The sequence below is a fragment of the Chiloscyllium plagiosum genome, chromosome 13 (genome assembly GCF_004010195.1).
Source record: "Chiloscyllium plagiosum isolate BGI_BamShark_2017 chromosome 13, ASM401019v2, whole genome shotgun sequence".
Classification (NCBI taxonomy): Eukaryota; Metazoa; Chordata; class Chondrichthyes; order Orectolobiformes; family Hemiscylliidae; genus Chiloscyllium; species Chiloscyllium plagiosum.
Genome location: NC_057722.1, coordinates 52,579,111 through 52,598,666, shown reverse-complemented (window position 1 = coordinate 52,598,666; position 19,556 = coordinate 52,579,111). Strand labels below are relative to the sequence as shown.

The window sequence follows — 19,556 nt, the reverse complement described above, 5'->3', positions numbered from 1 at the left end:
TTCCAAAAAGAAAGTCATACAAAAAAAATTGATTTCTTCCCCTAAAGATAGTTAGATAAAATTCTTGATTGACCTATTGTCCAGCTCGTGTGCTTCCTCAAAGTTTCCTCTGCAGTAAAACAGCCAGTGTTTTGGTGGTGTTCGTGTGTAGAATGAGTGTCCTGTTGTATGTGGAAAGCATTAGACACTACCGGTGACTTAGATGACCATTTAACACTCCATACACTAGCTCCAGAAACCTGAACACCAGTTTAGAGTTGGTGATTCATCCACAAGGCCGAGTACTACATGGATCGAAAAGTGGTCATACCATAATCTAGAAGTGTGGAGGGCAGAAATTGAGTAAGTGACTGCCAGGCAGTCTTACAGAATCAGGAAGATAATGTCAGGGGATTCCTGCACTATGTTAGCTGATTGGTTTTGGGACTTGTAAAGGCATTAATTTCCCCTGAGGAGTGCAGTCAGAATTTTGTTGCATTGAAGATGTAAAAAAAATCATCCAGCAGTAGAGATGTCTGAAGCTGAGGAGCTAAATAAAGCAGTATTAGTTAAGTCGCAATGCTTGGAAACTTAACTGGGTTGAAAGTTGATAAATCCTGCAGACCAGATGAACTTTATCCCAGCATGTTAAAAAGGTGGCTGGAGACAGAGTTGATGTTTTTAAAATTCTATATACTGTGGAAAAGTATAACCCTGGTATTTTGGTGGGGTGGGGTTGAACAGGGTGAGTGGTAAAGCAGAAGCACTGGTTTGGTGTCAGTAGTAGGAAAAATGTTACAATTGATTATAATGGATCTAAAATCTGGACATTCTGAAAAATGGTAAAATTGTGTCGAATTAACATGAGTTTATAAGAAGGAAATTGTGTTTGTAATATATAGGGAGGTTTTTTTTGAAGATGTTACTTGGACCTCAGAAAAAGAACCATTCTGGCTGTGGTCTATTTGGATTTTCTGACGAATTGGGAAAGGGTCTTGCACAAGAAATTAATCAAATTAGAGCACATAGAATTGGGGAAAATATCTTAGAATGGATTGAGAATTTGTTAGCAGACAAAAAGCAGTGTGTGGGACGAAACAGATCATTGTCAGGATGACGGGCTGTCATAAGTAAGGTGCTGCAAGGATCAGTGTTAGATTCACAATTTATACAAATGATTTGGGTGTGGATATGAATTATAATCTTCCAAATTTACTCTCAATGCCAATTTGAGAGAGAACCTAACTTAGGAGTTTGATGCAAGGAAGCTTCAAGAAGACCTGGACAGGCCAAATGTATCGACTTAAACATTGTAGATGGAATAAGTGTGAAGTTCTTTATTTTAATGGAAAAAAATTTCATGTTAAATGTTACTTAAATGGTGAAAAGTTGGGAAGTGTGGATATTTCAAGGGATCTGAGTGTTTTGACCTTGAGTAACTAAAGGTTAGCATGCAGGTGCAACAAGTAATTAGGAAAGTAAAAGGCGCATTGACCTTTGTCTCAAGAGGATTTGAGCATAGGAGTAAAGATGTTTTACTGAGGCTGTATAGAGCCTTGTTGAGACCACACTTGGAATGTTATGTACCTCTTTAATCCCCTTTATCAAAGAATGATGTGCAATAGAGGTTCATCGTTACTTTATACGTTGGCAGGATATTCTTAAAGGGAGAGATTAAGGAGACTGGATCTATACTTGCTTGAGTTTTGAAGAATGAGGGGTGATCCTTGGAAGATGTTTCCCCTTGTGGATGAGTCTAAAGCCAGGGGAGATAATATCAGGATGATGGAAAGCTCATTTAAAACTGGAATGAGGAGGAATTTCTTCACTCAGAAGGTACTGAATCTTTGGAGCTCTCTATTTCCAGAGGGCTGTGCAAGCTAAATCACTGAGCATGTTCAAGACAGAAATCATTGGATTTCTGGAGACTAATTATCTCAAAGAATAAGGAAATAGTGTGGGAAAGGAGTATTGAGGAAGATGATTTAATTGAATAGCACAGCAGGCTTAATAACAATAATAAGGCCAAGCCATTGAGTGTACGTAAGCCAGAGGTAAGTAGGTTCTTGATTAGTAAGGGAATCAAGGGTCACAGGGAGGAGAATGAGGTTGAGAAACTATCAGCCATGATCAAATTGTGGAGCTGACGTGATAGGCCGTATGGCCTAATTCTGCTCCATAATATCTTATGGCCTACTCCTGTTCGCATGTTAAATTCATACATTGATAATATGAATCTTTGAAATTAAATTAATTTCCTTCGAGTCTCAGTTATAAAATGGAAGTCCCCAAGGGCGTTTTTTGAAAACATCATTATTGATTTGAATATCTTTTGTATGTCTATTTACTTGATGTAACATTCAGATTTCTGGTGATTGCTTGGATTTTTCTTTTCCCTATTTCCTTGCTTGAACATTTTTCACTTCTTTCCTGATGGTGTTGATGCATGGGATACAATGCAAAAAATACAAGAAAATCCTTTTATATTTTGCCCAAGTAGTTGTTCTGGTAATGGAAACTTGAATTTAAAATCATCGAAGAAGGATCATATGATCTCTACAGGGCGAAAAGAAGCCATGCAGCCCATCAAGTCTGTACCGAGCCTCCGAACAGCATTCCATCAAGACCTAGTCCCCAAACTGTCCCTGTAACCCTGCACTTATCATGGCTAATCCATTTAGCCTACATATCCCTGGAAAGTGCTGGACAATTTAGCATAGCTAATCCACCTAATCTGCACATCTGTGGACTGAGAGGAAACAGGAGCACCCAGAAGAAACCTGCGCAGACATAGGGAAAATGTGTAAACTCCGCACAAACAGTCAGTCAAGCATGAAATCAAACCTGAGTTCCTGGTGCTGAGAGGCAGCTGGGCTAACCACTGAGCCAACATGCATCAGTGACCTTGATGTATTTTAGTTCATCCATTTCCATTTGGAAGGAATACTGATTGGTAATCAGGAATGTGAACTCTGACTAATTTTCTCCCCCTTTTTCTGGGCATACTAGGTCTTTTGCCAACCTGAAGACACTTTTTAAAAAAAAAATTCTGTTGTTGTACTATATCTGCGATGTCAGCATTTCTTTTCTTGAGTTTTATTTATTAAATACCTGGATCGACTGCAAAGGTTGTAAATTGTGACTGTAGGTTGTGATGGGGCAGGATGCAGCTATTGCTCAATTCTACTTGAATTGAATTTATTCTCACGTGTACTGAGGCACAGTGAAAAGCTTTGTCTTGCGAACAATACAGACAGATCAGATTCAAGTAGCATAAATAGTAAATAATAGGTAAACAGCGGTAAAAGCAAAAACACAGGTACAGGTGAATGTTGAGAGTTTGAGAGTCCATTCAGTATTCTAACAATGGGGTAGAAACTGTTTTGAAACCGGCTGGGGTGTGTGTTCAGTCTTCTGTACCTTCTCCCCGATGGTAGAGGTTGTAGATAAACATTCTGGATCAGTGGTGCTGGAAGAGCACAGCAATTCAGACAGCATCCGAGGAGCTTCGAAATCGACGTTTCGGGCAAAAGCCCTTCATCAGGAATAAAGGCAGAGAGCCTGAAGCGTGGAGAGATAAGCTAGAGGAGGGTGGGGGTGGGGATAGAGTAGCATAGAGTACAATAGGTCAGTGGGGGAGGAGATGAAGGTGATAGGTCAGGGAGGAGAGGGTGGAGTGGATAGGTGGAAAAGGAGCTGGGCAGGTCGGACAAGCCCAGACAAGTCAAGGGGACAGTTTTGCTGGAGGTTAGAAACTAGGATGAAGGGATTTTGCCCGAAACGTCGATTTCGAAGCCCCTCGGATGCTGTCTGAGCTGCTGTGCTCTTCCAGCACCACTGATCCAGAATCTGGTTTCCAGCATCTGCAGTCATTGTTTTTACCTTGTAGATAAACATTGTCAGGGTGGGATGGATCATTGAGGGTGCTGGTGGTCTTTCCTTGACAGCAGGCCTGGTAGATGGATTCTGTTGGCGGGTGGTTGGCCTTTACGATTGTCTGGGCCGAGTTCACCATTCTCTGTAACCATCTCCGACCTTGAATGGTATAGTTGTCATACCGGTTGGTGATACATCCAGACAGAATACTCTCGATGGCGCATCTATAAAAGTTGGTATTCGCTGTCATGCCAAATTTCCTTAGCTGACTGAGGAAGACAAGTCAATAATGAGTTCCTTGGTTTTGCCGGCATTGAGAGCTAGGTTGTTCTCAGTTCACCATTTTTCCAGGTCTTCCACCTCCCGTCTGTGGTCTGTTTCGTTGCCATCTGAGATTCGACCAACTATGGTGGTGTCATCAGCGAACGCGTAAATGGCATTAGCCTGGTATTTGGCGATGCAGTCATGGATGCACAGTGAGTACAGAAGGGGGCTGAGTACGCACCCCTAGGGGGGCTCCAGTGCTGAGTGTTAATGAGGATGAAATATTGTCCCTAGTCTTCACTGATTGTGGCCTGTGGATAGCAAACTGAGGATCCAGTTGCAGAGAGTGGGGCTTAGTCTGAGATCACTAATCAGTCTCGAGGAGATAATAGTGTTGAAGTCTGAACTGTAGTCAATGAGTTGGATTCTTAGGTAGCTGTACTTGGTGTCAAGATGTTCTGGGGAAGAGTGAAGGGCAAGTGATATGGCATCTGTCGTGGATCTGTTGGTCTGATGGAGACTGTTGGATTTGTTATAACTTGCTATAACTTTAGAGGACATTGAAAGTCAAACAGTGACAATTTGCTTACGGATCAAATCTGGTCGATCATTATAGGTTTCTCTTTTTGAAGAACATTCGGAAAACTATTTGTACAAATTTGATTCCTCAACTTGCATTGTCTTTTATTAGATTAATTAAGCTTAATTTTATAGCTTGTTAATAGGGTTTGAGCAGAACTAATTATGTTTAGCGCAAATTCAGAAAGTAGTACGTTTTCCACAAACATTGACATTTTTTTCAGTGTAGGCCACTGGAGTAAAAGAAGGACTTGTACTTTGGAAGCATAGACACAGTTAAGCATTGCTGACATTTTCATAAGATGCACAAAATTCTCTTATTTCTCTTTATCCAAGTATGCCCAGGTTGATGGAAAGCATGGAAGAGGTATCTGTATTTAAGTTGCTAATAATTCCAAGTAAATAGTTGTTCACTTGCAGCTAGAATGTATGAACTGCTGACAGATAACCTTACTGGTTAAAACTTCAACCTCCTGAAACTCTCCCTGCACATACATAGAGGTTTTTAAAAATTGGGTTTTATGGGTGGAGGGAAACACTGGGAAGGTCGGTCAAGCTCACAGCCCCCATGGTTTGCTTCGATGATCTTTTGGGTTTGCCAGATATTTCGTGCTCTCTTCTCTAGGTATTTTCACTTACTTGCAGGAGTTGCAATGTATAAAGCATCTGACGGCTTACCGCAACTGGTGATAGAAAATAAACTGGCTTTCCTCAGGCTTTCGATTTTTTTTTAATTGTAGAGAGCACCTCCCTTTCTAGAGAACTGAAGGCCTCTTACCTGATGTTCACATATAGTTGATGGTAAGCAGGATGCCTCCATCATCAACAGCTGGTCATTCTATAGACCATTCCAAGACTGAAGAAGGGTTACATCCGAAACATCAACTTCTCCACCTCCTGATGCTGCCTGGCTTGCTGTGTTCTCTCAGCCTCCTGCCTGTCTACTACACATGACCTGGTGCCAATTTGTCTACTGCAATATCCCCCACTTGAACAAACAGCATGTAAATTACACTTGGGAGTGTCAGTAACCTGTCTTAAAAATGCAGTTATCCCTTCTGCCATCCTTTTGTTTTTAAATAGTCTTTTGCCCTACTTCAATCCATAATCAAATATAGAGAAAAATAAAAGATAAAATCTTTACTTAGTCGTTTTCCAGCTCCCCTCAGTTCCGATCAAGAATAATTAGACTCCAAACGTTAACTGTTTCTCCCACCACAGACGCTGTTAGACCTACTGAGTTTGTCTAGTATTTTGCTTTTATCTCATATTTCCAGAATCCGTTGTCTTTTGCTTTTTATTAAATCTTGTCTGATCTGTGCTATTAAAATGCAGGTGCATATGAAAACTGAACAAGGGATGAAAGAAGCAGCTACTAATAAAAGGACACGAGCGTAAGTTAAAAACTGAACTAACTGCTGAAAGAACGGTTTAAAATTACTTTCCACATTTAAATGATGTTTTCAAGCTCCAGCACAAAGCCCATAAAGTCTGATGCTGAAGAGAATCACAAGATTGTACTTCATTTCTTTAGATATAGCTATACATTGCTACCATGCATTTGCTTTGAGTGGTATCTTCAAACCCATTACAAATAAAGTTCAAAATCCATATCTCCTGGTACTATCTTCGTTCTTCATGGCCTTTTGTCTCTGAAAGAATCCAATCAGATCTCTGATTTATCAGCTTCCTTGAGTTTTGTGTGAGACAATTCTAGTGCAAGATGGTTATTGTATTAAAGGAAAGGAAATGTGCAAATTGCTAGTTTCTCCAACCATTTTTGTTTCCTTCCACCCCCCCCCCGCCAAAAAAAATTTCTATGTCTTTTTAATGGATAACATTGCTGTGCTTCAATCAAGTTGTGTAAGATACTCCACATGTTCTCACAACAAGAAATTGCTGCATGATGTATGATATCTGAAATGAATGTAATTCCGTGTTTTCCCTTTGTTTACCTTAATTTCAGAATGTATAACACCACATCCTATGCGTCAAGAATGTTACTTTTGAAAGTACAGAAATTGATTTTTAAGTTTTATTTTTCAGGTGGCTAACCAATTCTAGTGCTGCTACATTTGACCAGTAAGTCATTAAACTGAAGATAGGTGAAAATATTATCTTCAGTCACAAAATTTTTATTAGGTGGATAAGGGAATAATTATTGTGCTATGTGTGAAACAAAGCAAGTTGGTACTTCTAACTGAGTCTTGCTTACACAGTACAATTTATAAGTTTAATGCAGCTGGCCTAAATTAGAAGCTGCCATATTTGAGCATGACCCAATTTATTCTGTTCTGAATCAGTGGTGCTGGGAGAGCACAGCAATTCAGGCAGCATCCGAGGACAGGCAAAATCGACGTTTCGGGCAAAAGCCCTTCATGCCTGACTCCTTTTGATTTGTATATTTTTTAATGAGTTCAACATTCCTTGGTTGCTTTGTGGACAGAAATGACAAATACTTTTGGAAAGCACAATGCACAATAAATTTTTGAATTCAAGAAAATAAAAGATTATTTTATGATTGTCAGTCACACACATACTTGAAAACACTAACGGTTTAAACTGCTTCTCCTACCTTTCAGAGGTCGCATTCCCGTTAGCAGTGGAGGAATTTTGACTGTGTCCATTCAGAACCCATCTGCCAAAAATACAGAGTTTGTATTTTTTTACTTTTGTTATCATTTTTCTGACCTTTATTACCATTCTTTTGAGTTTAGCTATTAGGTTGTAATAACTAATAACGTGGTCTATTTTGATGTAACATATTAAGATCTATTTTTTCAACATTGCTGCACACCTCCCTCCTCACCAAATGCCTATTTCTTTTCAACCCCACCTCTGGTAAATGTGCTAATTTTATAAGATCTGGATTTTACACTAATTTCTCCATCTTTCTGTATAACGTACCTTTCAAAAACCTTCTTATAACCAACCTCTTTGTAAACAACAAAATTATTCACCTTTCTTTTTTGGCTCAGTGTATGTTCTTTCTAATTAAAGTTGCCATGCTCTCCCCAGACCATTGTGCTCCATTCTCATTTGAGAGATAACTGGTGTTGGTTTAACCTGAAGTGAAGGAGAGATTGAGAAGGAGAACTCTTCATGGTAACCTCGGGTGGTATGGGAATTGAACCTATGTTGTTCGCATCACTCAGTATCACAAACTAGCCATCCAGCCAACTGAAATAACCTTTCTATCTTTTCCAATTACACTCTCATGGATAGTGGTTATTGTGGAAAAGAGAACGTATTTTATTCAGTTTGACATTAAATATTTTCTATAGCTCTCAACAGTTCCGAATCAGGCGTCCTCCTTTGGTGCCATTTGCAGTAAAAAAGGAAATCGATGAGAAGAAAGATCCACCGAAAGGAGTGCCTTTAGAATTTGATATCAACAGTGTTGGAAGACCGGTAAATATTTGCAAAGGATTTTAATATTGTTTATTTCATGTGTGTTCCAACCAGTTTTCAGTGGAAGATCATGTGTTCCTTTGTGACAGTTACTTTGCCTGTGCATCAAACTTATCACACCAATCCAGACATTTGATTGCAAATTATTTATTATGGATTTGAGTACAGTGGTATGTTCCCTTAGGCAGTCCAATTGTCTAATTTTTGTGGGAATTGCATAGCACAACTCTGGATCATGCAGTGTAGAGAAACTGATCTAGGGCAATAACCCAGTAAACCCAAGATCTGACATAAACTGATCCACTTAGGTATTGCTCATAATCCTTTATTGATGACTTGTGGTTTGACATTATACAGTCATAGTCATACAGTATAGAAACAGACTCTTTGGTCCAACTTGTCCTTGAGGACTAAACCCATTTGCATATCCCTCTAAATGTTTATTATTTGTGTACTTGCCCAAAAGTCTTTTAAATGTTGTAACTGTACCTGTCTGTACCACTTATGCTGGCAGTTCATTCCATATATGCAACACCCTCTGTGTGGAAAAAGTTGCCCCTCAGGTCTGTTTTAAAATTTTTCCTTTCTCACAATAAACTTATGCCTTTTTGTTTTAGGGGAAAAGAAACCTTGGCTATTCACTTATCTATGCCCAATTAGGATTTGATAAACCTCAAAGATAATAATAGATAATAGACAATAGGTGCAGGAGTAGGCCATTCTGCCCTTCGAGCCTGCAGCACCATTCATTATGATCATGGCTGATCATCCTAAATCAGTATCCTGTTCCTGCCTTATCTCCATAACCCTTGATTCCACTATCCTTGAGAGCTCTATCCAACTATTTCTTAAACAAATCCAGAGAGTGGGCCTCCGCTGCCCTCTGGGCAGAGCATTCCACACACCCACCACACTCTCGGTGAAGAAGTTTCTCCTCATCTCTGTCCTAAATGGCCTACCCCTTATTTTTAAGCTGTGTCCTCTGGTTCGGGACTCCCCCATCAGCGGAAACATGTTTTCTGCCTCCAGAATGTCCAATCCTTTAATAATCTTATACGTCTCAATCAGATCCCCTCTCAGTCTTCTAAACTCAAGGGTATACAAGCCCAGTCGCTCCAATCTTTTAACATAAGATAGTCCCGCCGTTCCAGGAATTGACCTTGTGAACCTACGCTGCACTCCCTCAATAGCCAGAATGTCTTTCCTCAAATTTGGAGACCAGAATTGCACACAATATTCCAGGTGCGGTCTCACCAGGGCCCTGGACAGCTGCAGAAGAACCTCTTTGCTTCTATACTCAATCCCTCTTGTTATGAAGGCCAGCATGCTATTAGCCTTCTTCACTACCTGCTGGACCTGCATGCTTACCTTCATTGACTGGTGTACAAGAACACCCAGATCTCTTTGTACTGCCCCTTTACCTAACTTGACCACCCTGTTATATGTTTGAACCTGAAAGGATGCCAGACAAATTCTAAAATATAATTACAGCCAATACTCCATTAATTTTTGCTGACAGTTGCTATGGATGGCCTTGGCACTACGAGCATAGGAAACAATAATCAAAGTGGCATCTTCCAGCTGTGAAATGTGCAGATGGATATTAAGGGCAATCCATGTTAGGGTGTTTATGAAATTTCATTTGGAGTCATACAGCATGGAATTAGTCCACAATGACCATGTTCCTAAACTAAACTTGTCCCACCTGCCTGTGTTTGGCCCATATCCCTCCAAAACTTTCTTATCCATGTACTTATCCAAATGTTTTTTAAATACTGTAACTGTACCTGCATCCACAACTTCCTCTGGCAGTTCATTCCACACATGAACCACTCCACATCAACAAAAATGTTGCCCTTTATGTCCTTTTTGAAACTTTCTCCTCTCACCTTAAAAATATGCCCCCTAGTTTTGAATCCCCCCAACCCCCCTCCTGCCCCACCTCAGCACTGAGGCTTCCATGTGAAAAATAGGAATAGGATGAGATAGCAGAACATTGCTGGTGGTTGGGAACTTAGTTCAACATGGGCAAGCATTTTTGAGAGGAAAGGAAGGGTTTTAAAATTTGAGAACTATTATCTGTTTCATTTAATCTATGTTGATGCTGTTTGGTAAAGACAGACAGTTATGCAGGTTGAATATATTGACAAATATCTCAGAATAATTGTGTTTTTCTTGTAGACTGGCATTACCTTGAATGAACGATTTGCTATTCTCAAAGAGCGGAGAACAGCAGATACACCAAATAAAGGAGGACGTTTTGTGACTGTGGGTTAGAATGAGCTAAATGACATTTCATCTGACAGAATTGTTGGGAAGCTGCACCAGGAACAATGGAATGAATGATTTGCTGTTACAAACTGACTACACGTATAAGCAGATCTGTTTGACTGTACTTTAAGGATCATTGTACAGTAACTATATGGAAGAACTACTGACATTCCAATTATGTTTTAAAGTTTTGTTTTTGCCTGAGGAATGGTAGTTGGAGATGATATTGAACAATCTGTTTAAATTGTCTCATTGAAAAGACTGAAGTTTGTTAATTTCAAGGAACAATTCATTAGATGAAGAGAATATCTAAGTCCAGCACAAACAAACTTAAAATCCAGTATTTTTGAAGACTTGTTGACGTTTCAATCTAGAAACATTTTTTTATTCAAGTTTACTTGTTTCAAAGTTTTGTAAGGAGGATTATGTCCATTGGCATAATGATGCCTCATCAAAAAGAATCCAAAGGCAGTCCCTTTCCTTAATTAGTGATTGCAAATATTTTCCATGCTTGTCAGTCCAACTCGCCATAAAGCACCATAAGAATTCTCAAAGATGACGACAAAACCTCGACTTAAAATACAGCTTTGTAATAATACAGGACTCTGTTGATTCCTTAACATTGGAATTAATGTGAAATTATGCTCTATATGGTCTGGGAAATTGAGATGCCACGTTTGAAAATTAAAGATGGGAAAGCATTTGATTTCCTTGAAGGTGGCTATGCAGCAACTAATCAAGCACTATTTTTGGGTATTTTGTATTAAATCTCATTAACAAAGATCGGAACATCTAAATGAAGTTCTTATACTGTTTAGATGCTTGAACTTTCATTTTTAATAATGAATACAGTGTTTAAAAGATTTAATTTGTTTCCCTTGTCAAATGGGAGGTGTAATGACTTGGGACATTTGATCACAGCTCATCTATTTTGAAAATAGACAAGCTGTTTTCATTTGTCTGAATCATTTAGTAATTTAAAGTCCTGTCAGATGCTGTATTACATGAGGGACATAAGCATTGTTTTGCATATACAACTTGTACTGTTTTGCATTAAAAAAAAAGTTGAAAATCCTGTTGTGTGCTACATGTGAAAATTGTTTACAAAAATGAACTTGCAAATCTAGGTGCATAACCATATAAAAATTCGGTCGGACGTTACATACCGACACTCATGCCAGTTTGTTTCCCAGGTCGAAGACATTCCTGGTGCATTCTTGTCATTCAGATAGGAAATGGAAGCCTGTACCCAAACACAGTAAGGACTTTGTGCATAAGAACGTCAAATGCTTATAGAGGTTAAGATGGACAGTGATCTGCAATTGTATGTACAATTTTAATCTCATTATCTAAGGAAACATTTAGTTTCCGTAGAAGAGTGTGACAAAGGGTTCCCAGGATAATCCCTGGGTGAGAAGGTTGTCCCCTGAATAAATTGGATCTGTATTTTTTTTTAAAGAGTTTAGAAGAATGAGAGGTGACCTCATTAAAGAATCCTTCCAGATTAGATGCAGGAAGGATGTTTATCCTCATACAAGTGTCTAGAACTCAAACTGCAGTCTCAGAACAAGGTTAAGCTATTTAGTGCAGAGATGAGAAGGAATTTCTTCGGAGAGTGGTGAATCCTTGGAATTTTCTTCCAAAAGGTTGTTAAGTGTCAGGCATTGAGTATTTTTTTACAAAACTTAAACTCGGATGTTAAATAGATCTTAAAAATATAACGGGATATAGGTGTAGCGTGGGAGAATGATATTGGAAGATACTGAGCTCGCTAAATGAAGAAAAGGGTCGAGATGCTGTATGGCCTGCTTCTAGTTCCTATATTTTTCAAATTAAGATTCAATTACTTAATCTACCATTGCAACTTCAATTATGCTGATTGGAATGAAAGCTTGATTAAATTTATCTAGCCTTGTGTGGACAGTAATTCCTGAGCAATTCCCCATTTGGATAAAAACACATGATCTAGCTAAATGCTGGGACAAAAATGGAGAGAAAGAGACAGGATGAGGGGTGATCAAGAATGCCAAAGTTAGAAACAATTGAGGAATAAGGTGAGATACTGCACTGGATAGATTGTAAATTCTGACACTGTTTACAGCTCTTTGTGGCAAAGACAGAATTTGTGTGGAGAGTGTAGGCTTTAGGACAATTATACACAGCTGTGGTTTGCATACCACAAAGTTGCACATGATATCGTATGCAAAATAAAAGTAAAGCATTTTAGCTTTTAAATAATTACATTAAACTATGAGCTCAAAATATCTAGGCTGGATATTGGTGAGCTTTACTCATTTGCAGCTGATGTTTGTCTTGTGCAAAATTACAGAGAAATAGAACACACCAACAGGTAATTTGGCAGAATTAATCTGTGCTGTTCTACTGTCTGAAACTCCTATTTCAACTACCTCATATTGGTTTCACAGTGTAGTTTTCTATTCCCTTTTCTCATGCACTCATTTTTCATTAAAGCTTTGACTTCCTGGGATAAGAGTGCCACATTTTAATTTGAGTGAAGAAATTTATCTGTATTCCTGCAAGGACCAAATGGCCTCCTTCTGTGTCACAATGGTTCTGGCTCTTCTTTCCCTGTTGGATTTATCAGTTTTGATATTTATGACTGATAGTTTTGGATTTTTCCACCGGTAGAACTTTCTCCCCTTTGTCCAACCTATTTAAAGTAGAGAAGTGCAAATTATTGCACTCAAAAGAGAAAGACGGTCAAGATACATATTCCCTGGATAGTATTGAAGGACTTTGGAAATTTTACAGGCTCAATAATGTAGAGTAGAAAATAACATAGCCAATATTAGGCTGAATCATTTAGCCAAAATACAGTCATAGGAAGTTGTACAGTACCTGGTCAGCCCACACATTAAGTACTTAGTTCAGTATTGGTTTGTGACATATAAAGAACTAATAACAGGAAGAGCTACTTCATTAAAAAAACACACTGGATGTGGATTTTATGCTAGACCCGGAGCTAAAAGCTAGACTGATTTAGATAATTAAATGCTTAATTAGGTGACTGTACCATGTATCTTGCTGAATAAATTAAGGTGGACCAAATACCTTCCTGGTCAGTAATTACTTTGTGAAATGGTCTGTATTAACTATCCATATTTCTCCTAGTAGAGACTAGTATTGTGCAGTCATAGAACTGCTTTATTAAATTGGGCCTCAAACCCATAACTTTTCTCATATTAATATAAAGACATCAATGACAGTATATTTGTCCACAATACACTAAATGTGATCTCACTAACACCCTAAAAAGTAGTATCCACTTTTACATTCCATTTATCCTTGCAATAAAGGCCACCTCCTTCATGAATCTTCATTGTGATATGATGGTAAGGTTTGGGTGCTGTGATGATGTCTTGAGTCATGCTGTTGAGAGTTCCTTGCTCTGGGTAAGGTGACTCATTTTGACAAGAGGGTGGGATGCTAGACAGTCCTCAATGCAGAACAGGTGAAAGAAGACAGCATATCACTGGCTATGAAGGCTGCAGTGGTCAAGTGGTCATGGTCACTGTGGTTCAACGCATCATCGCAGTCTGACCATGGATCCTTCAAGACCATGTGGACAATGACAGTACTGCACAGGCTTCAGTAACGATCCATTTGCCAAGTTCTGTGTCGACAGTGCTGTGAATTTGGGAGTCCTCAGTCAAGAATCTGCACAGAAGTCGGATACCTATGTTGGGTCAGAGGTGTTTAGGCCGAAGAATCAGTGACTTAGCAGTCCTCTTCAGGATACTCTTTGTACACCGTAAATAGAGAAGGGACGAGAAAAAGTGACCACCATCTTTGTGATCAAAGAAAGTAAACTCAAAATTTTGCAAATTAGAATCTTACATAATTTATAATTAATCAGCATCTTGGATAAACTACCAAACTCTCCAATTGTACAAATTAAAGGCACAAGACACAACATTTCTAGTTCATCCATAAATGGTGTGCCATAGCCATGAGTTGAATGTGTCAACCCCTTGTTTCAGATGAAGGTATGAAGGAAAATTTCTATTCTGACCTTGATGAAGTCCTCCCTGCCATCCCAGCTGCACCACCTCAAGCCTTTAACAAGCTACGACAATTTGTATTTGACAACAAAGATTTTCACAACTTATTAAAAGCAATTGTCATTATCACACACGTACTGCAATGAGACTTGTGTTATGTATGAATGATATGTAATAACACGAGAGAAATTCCATCAGCAATGCCTGTGCCACATTCTCTGGGTTCACTCAGAAGATTACTGAACAAATGCTGATATCTTCCTTTGAGGCCAGCCCTACAAACATTCAGGCAAAACCAACTACAATGACTGGATACTGTTCAAATGGCTGAAACTTATCTCCCCCCTTAAGTCCTTTTCTCCTAAAATTCAAATGGCCAGCATTCCAACGAGGATAGAGAAAACTCGACAAAAACACTATGAGATTCTTCTTAAAGCATAGCAACATTGATATTAATGACCGGGAGGAGCTTGCTACAGGTCTTTGAAAATGGTAACAACTTAGTCATCAAGCTGCATCATGCTATAGGTTCAAATGTTTTAAATAATATGGCAGAGTTGTTGCAGAGAAGCAAAAGAAAGGAAGTAAATCTTGTACTCCAGATCCCCCCACCATGTGGTATATCCTGTCCCATGTATCCAAAGATCTGTAGATCAAGAACCAGCCTCTTCTGTCACATGAAGACCTGAGGCAGAAACTTGCTTCCCTGAGTAGATGCCATCCTTCACTCAGGGGATAACCAACAAAGAAGACAGTATTTCACTGGCCTTGCCAATTCATTTCTGTATCTGCATGCTCACCTGTTTGTATTGCATGTACAAGAATACCCAAATTCTCTGCCTTTTTGTTCAAGAAGGGGAGTAAAGACAACTCTGATAATTAGAGACCAGTGAGCCTTACTTTGGTTCTGGGTAAAGTGTTGGAAAAGATTATAAGAGAGAGGATTTATAATCATCCAGAAAGAAATAAGTTGATTAGGGATAGTCGACACGGTTTCGTGAAGGATAGGTCATGCCTCACAAAATTTATTGAGTTCTTTGAGAAGGTGACAAAACAGGTTGATGAGGGTAAAACCGTTGATGTGGTGTATATGGATTTCAGTAAGGCGTTTGATAAGGTTCCCCATGGTAGGCTACTGCACATCATGCGGAGGCATGGGATTGAGGGCGACTTAGTGGTTTGGATCAGAAATTGGCTAGCTGAAAGAAGACAGAGGGTGGTGATTGATGGGAAATGTTCATCCTGGAGTTCAGTTATGACAGGTATACCGCATGGATCTGTTTTGGGTGCACTGCTGTTTTCTTATATTTATAAATGACCTGGATGAAGGCATAGTGCCGAAGGATGTTGTAGGCTATAGAAGGACATAAATAAGCTGCAGATCTGGGCTGAGAGGTGGCATATGGAATTTAATGCAGATAAGTGTGAGGTGATTCACTTTGGAAGGAATAACTGGAATGCAGAGTACTGGGCTAATGGTAAGATTCTTGGTAATGTAGATGAGCAGAGATATCTCGGTGCCCATGTACAGAGATCCCTCAAATTTGCCACCCAGGTTGATGGGGCTGTTAAGAAGGCATACAATGTGTTAGCTTTTATTAGTAGAGGGATCGAGGTTCGGAACCATGAGGTCATACTGCAGCTGTACAAAACTCTGGTGTGGCCGGACTTGGAGTATTGCGTGTAGTTCTGGTCACCACATTGTAGGAAGGATGTGGAAGCTTTGGAAAGGGTTTAGAGGAGATTTACTAGGATTTTGCCTGGTATGGAGGGAAAGTCTTACATGAAAAGGTTGATGGACTTGAGGCTGTTTTCATTAGAGAGAAGAAGGTTAAGAAGTGACTTAATTAATTGAGACATATAAGATAATCAGAGGGTCAGATAGGGTGGACAGTGAGAGCCTTTTTCCTAAGATGGCAATGGCTAGCATGAGGGGGAATAGCTTCAAATTGAGGAGTGATAGATAGAGGACAAATATCAGAGGTAGTTTCTTTACTCAGAGAGTAGGAGGGGAATGGAACCCACTGCCTGCAACAGCAGTAGACTCGCCAAGTTTATGGGCACTTAAATGGTCATTGGCTAGGCATTTGGATGAGAAGGGACAGTGTAGGCTAGATGAGCTTCAGATTGGTTTCACAGCGTTGCACAATGTCGAGGTCCAAAGGGCCTGTACTGCGCTGTAATGTTCTATGTTCAACCATAAAATTCTGTATCTCTCCACTTAAGTAATATTCTACTTTTCTATTCTTCAAATCAAAGTGTATATCCTCATGTTTTCCGACATTATACACTAATCTACAAAACCTTGGAGATCCTCTCTGCCTGCGTTATAAAGATGGTTCATATTTCATTATTTTTGTGTATTTGATTTTGAAGGATTTTTGAGAAGTCTGTATTTTGTTTTTGAAAGGTCAATGGAAAGATTCATTAAAATTTTTTAAAACAAGCCATTTCTTTGAAAGCCCATAGTAATTCGACATAATTGCTGGGCTTGACTATTTGAACTTATTTAAGAGAAAATATCTGATTGTTATTCAACTGAATTTTGTGGCTTTTCTGATTTAACAATGTTTGCAACTCTGGCAATTTTGTTTTGAAGTTTTTACTTGAAGAAAGTCTGCTATAGTACAAGCTGGTCAGTTTATGAATTCAGTTTCTGAAGCACATTTGTGATAAATTCAGTGTGAAACACAATAGTTCTGGAAAAATTACTGAAATAACTTATCAATACTCTACTTCCAGGGCAAGCTATGACTGATTAGAACCGAGAGACAACCATGCATGAATAGTGACTTGACAATACATGCAAGAACATCAAACTGACGAAGTCCAAAACATTGTACACCTTTTTTTTTGCCTTCAAGAATAACCAGGATTGGTTAATAAGTGTTTTTCTTTTATAGTGAACCTCTCCTGAGAGAGAATTCCCCCTTTACATGATGTGTGTGGGTTTTCTATATGTTTTGGGTTATTTAGAGAGATGAATTTATATTTTCAGATTCCAAATTGTGTGTAAGTTAATCAATTTTGCATCATTATTGAATGGATTTTATTTTAAAATATATAATTTTTTTTATTCTAAGACTAATACAGAGAAAGCATGTAAATAGCTATCAGGACTTGCATATTATATAGATGTAAGTTGGTTCGCTGAGCTGAAAGGTTTGTTTTCAGACGTTTTGTCACCACACTAGGTAACATCATCAGTGAGCCTCCAGTGAAGCACTGATGTGATGACCTGCTTTCTATTTATATATTTAGTTTTCCTTGCGTTGGTTGTGTCATTTCCTGTAGTGATGTCATTTCCTGTTCTGTTTTCTCAGAGGGTGGTAAATGAGGTCCAAGTCAATGTGTTCGTTGATAGAGTTCTGGTTGGAATGCCATGCTTCTAGGAATTCTCATGCGTGTCTCTGTTTGGCTTGACCTAGGATGTTGTCCCAGTCGAAGTGGTGTCCTTCCTCATTTGTATTAAGGATACCTAGTGATAGTGTGTCATGCTGTTTTGTGACTAGTTGATGTTCATGTATCCTGGTGGCTACCTTTCTGCCTGTTTGTCCAATGTATTGTTTGTTACATTTTTGCAAGGTATTTTGTAAATGACGTTCGTTTTGCTTGTTGTCTGTATAGGGTCTTTTAAGTTAATTAGCTGCTGTTTTAGTGTGTTGATGGGGTTGTGGGCTTCCATGATGCTAAAAGGTCTGAGTAGTCTGGCACTCATTTCTGAGATGTTTTTGATGTAGGGGGATATTCACCACAGGAAATGACATCACTACAGAAAATGACACCACTAACTCAAGGAAACCTAAACACATAAATAGAAAGCATGTCATAACACCAGTGCTTCACCAAAGGTTCACTGATGAAGTTGCCTCATATGGTGACAAAACATCTGAAAACAAACCTTCCAGCTCAGCGAGCCAACTTACATCCAGAACCTCAACCTGAGCTACAAATCTTCTCAAACCTCGCTTGCATATGTTTAGTTTATATTGTGGTACACGGAGTAACAAATGGGTCTAGAGAAAAGAATGTGTAATCATCTCATCTAACGCCTGTGAGAGGAAATGTCAGTCTGTATCACTGCTGGCTTTCCTACTTTCTTGTCAGAGTAGTTGGTATTTGAACTGTACACCCTGATGGATCATTTTGAGTTGATTTCATGGCTCCTGTGTGAATGAATGCACCTTTTCTCCCTGAACTCTTTCAATTATGTACTACAGATACTATCCAGTACGACTAAAAGACTTGTAATTATGTATTTCCATTACTGTAAAAAAAAACTCAGATTTAAGACAGAGATGTAGAGAAAAGTGTGTGAGCAATTGGATTGGATTAATTCAATCCATAAACCATGGTTGCACAACCACTCCTAGTCCAAGCCCACTATTCAATGCTACCACCCAATTTTCTCACCACCTCCATGTGAATTAACCTTATCAAAGCTCCTGATAGCAAATTACAAACAGAGTGTCAGATTTTTAAGTTATAGAATAGCACATCATGCAAAACAGCCACCTTTCCCCTATATGCCTTTAAGTGTTCTCTTTTCTTATAATTATCCATTTTTGATGACCTGGATAATTAGGCTCCACCCATCATGCTCGTTGAATTCCAGTTCCGAACCAGAATGTAATAAGGTGTATCCTCATATCCCTATTGCCTCTTTTGTCAATTATCTTAAATTTATATCCTCTAATTCTCGCACAGTTTCTTTCTCTTCAATAAATGAATGCCTAGACTAAGATTAGGGCTGGAAATGTGTTGCTGGAAAAGCACAGCAGGTCAGGCAGCATCCAGGGAACAGGAGAATCGACGTTTCGGGCATAAGCCCTTCTTCAGGAATGGGGAAAGTTTGTCCAGCAGGCTAAGATAAAAGGTAGGGAGGAGGGACTTGGGAGAGGGGCGTCGGAAATGTGATAGGTGGAAAGAGGTCAAGGTGAGGGTGATAGGTCAGACTGGGGTGGGGGCGGAGAGGTCGGGAAGAAGATCTCAGGTTAGGAAGGCGGTGCTGAATTTGATTTGATAGACTAAGATTAGGGCCAGTCAAAGACAGTAGTGGGAAGTTGTGCGTGGAGTCCAAGGAGATAGGAGAGGCGCTAAATGAATATTTTTCATCAGTATTCACTCTGGAAAAAGACAATGTTGTCAAGGAGA

The 19,556-nt window shown here is 39.1% G+C and overlaps 1 protein-coding gene and 1 long non-coding RNA gene across 6 annotated transcripts in view; one reads left to right on the top strand and one right to left on the bottom strand.

The window, feature by feature from the left end:
- The window catches only part of LOC122556030 (UAP56-interacting factor-like), a 37,812-nt gene extending 26,358 nt beyond the window's left edge, over positions 1–11,454 (top strand). For all 3 annotated transcript variants that reach the window (XM_043702406.1, XM_043702407.1, XM_043702405.1), the window contains exons 7-11: positions 6,034–6,092; positions 6,745–6,780; positions 7,281–7,352; positions 7,983–8,109; positions 10,291–11,454. In XM_043702406.1, coding sequence (XP_043558341.1) covers positions 6,034–6,092; positions 6,745–6,780; positions 7,281–7,352; positions 7,983–8,109; positions 10,291–10,386 — 390 coding nt within the window. In that variant the 3' untranslated portion in view covers positions 10,387–11,454. The remainder of the gene's footprint in view (positions 1–6,033; positions 6,093–6,744; positions 6,781–7,280; positions 7,353–7,982; positions 8,110–10,290) is intronic.
- LOC122556032 overlaps positions 1–19,556 on the bottom strand; it is a 47,017-nt gene that overhangs the window by 21,506 nt on the left and 5,955 nt on the right. For 2 of the 3 annotated variants that reach the window (XR_006313438.1, XR_006313439.1), the window contains exon 2: positions 7,274–7,336. This is a non-coding gene — a long non-coding RNA (uncharacterized LOC122556032). Of the gene's footprint in view, positions 1–7,273; positions 7,337–11,546; positions 11,624–19,556 lie in introns of all 3 variants that reach the window. The other variant, XR_006313440.1, reaches the window with a different exon arrangement.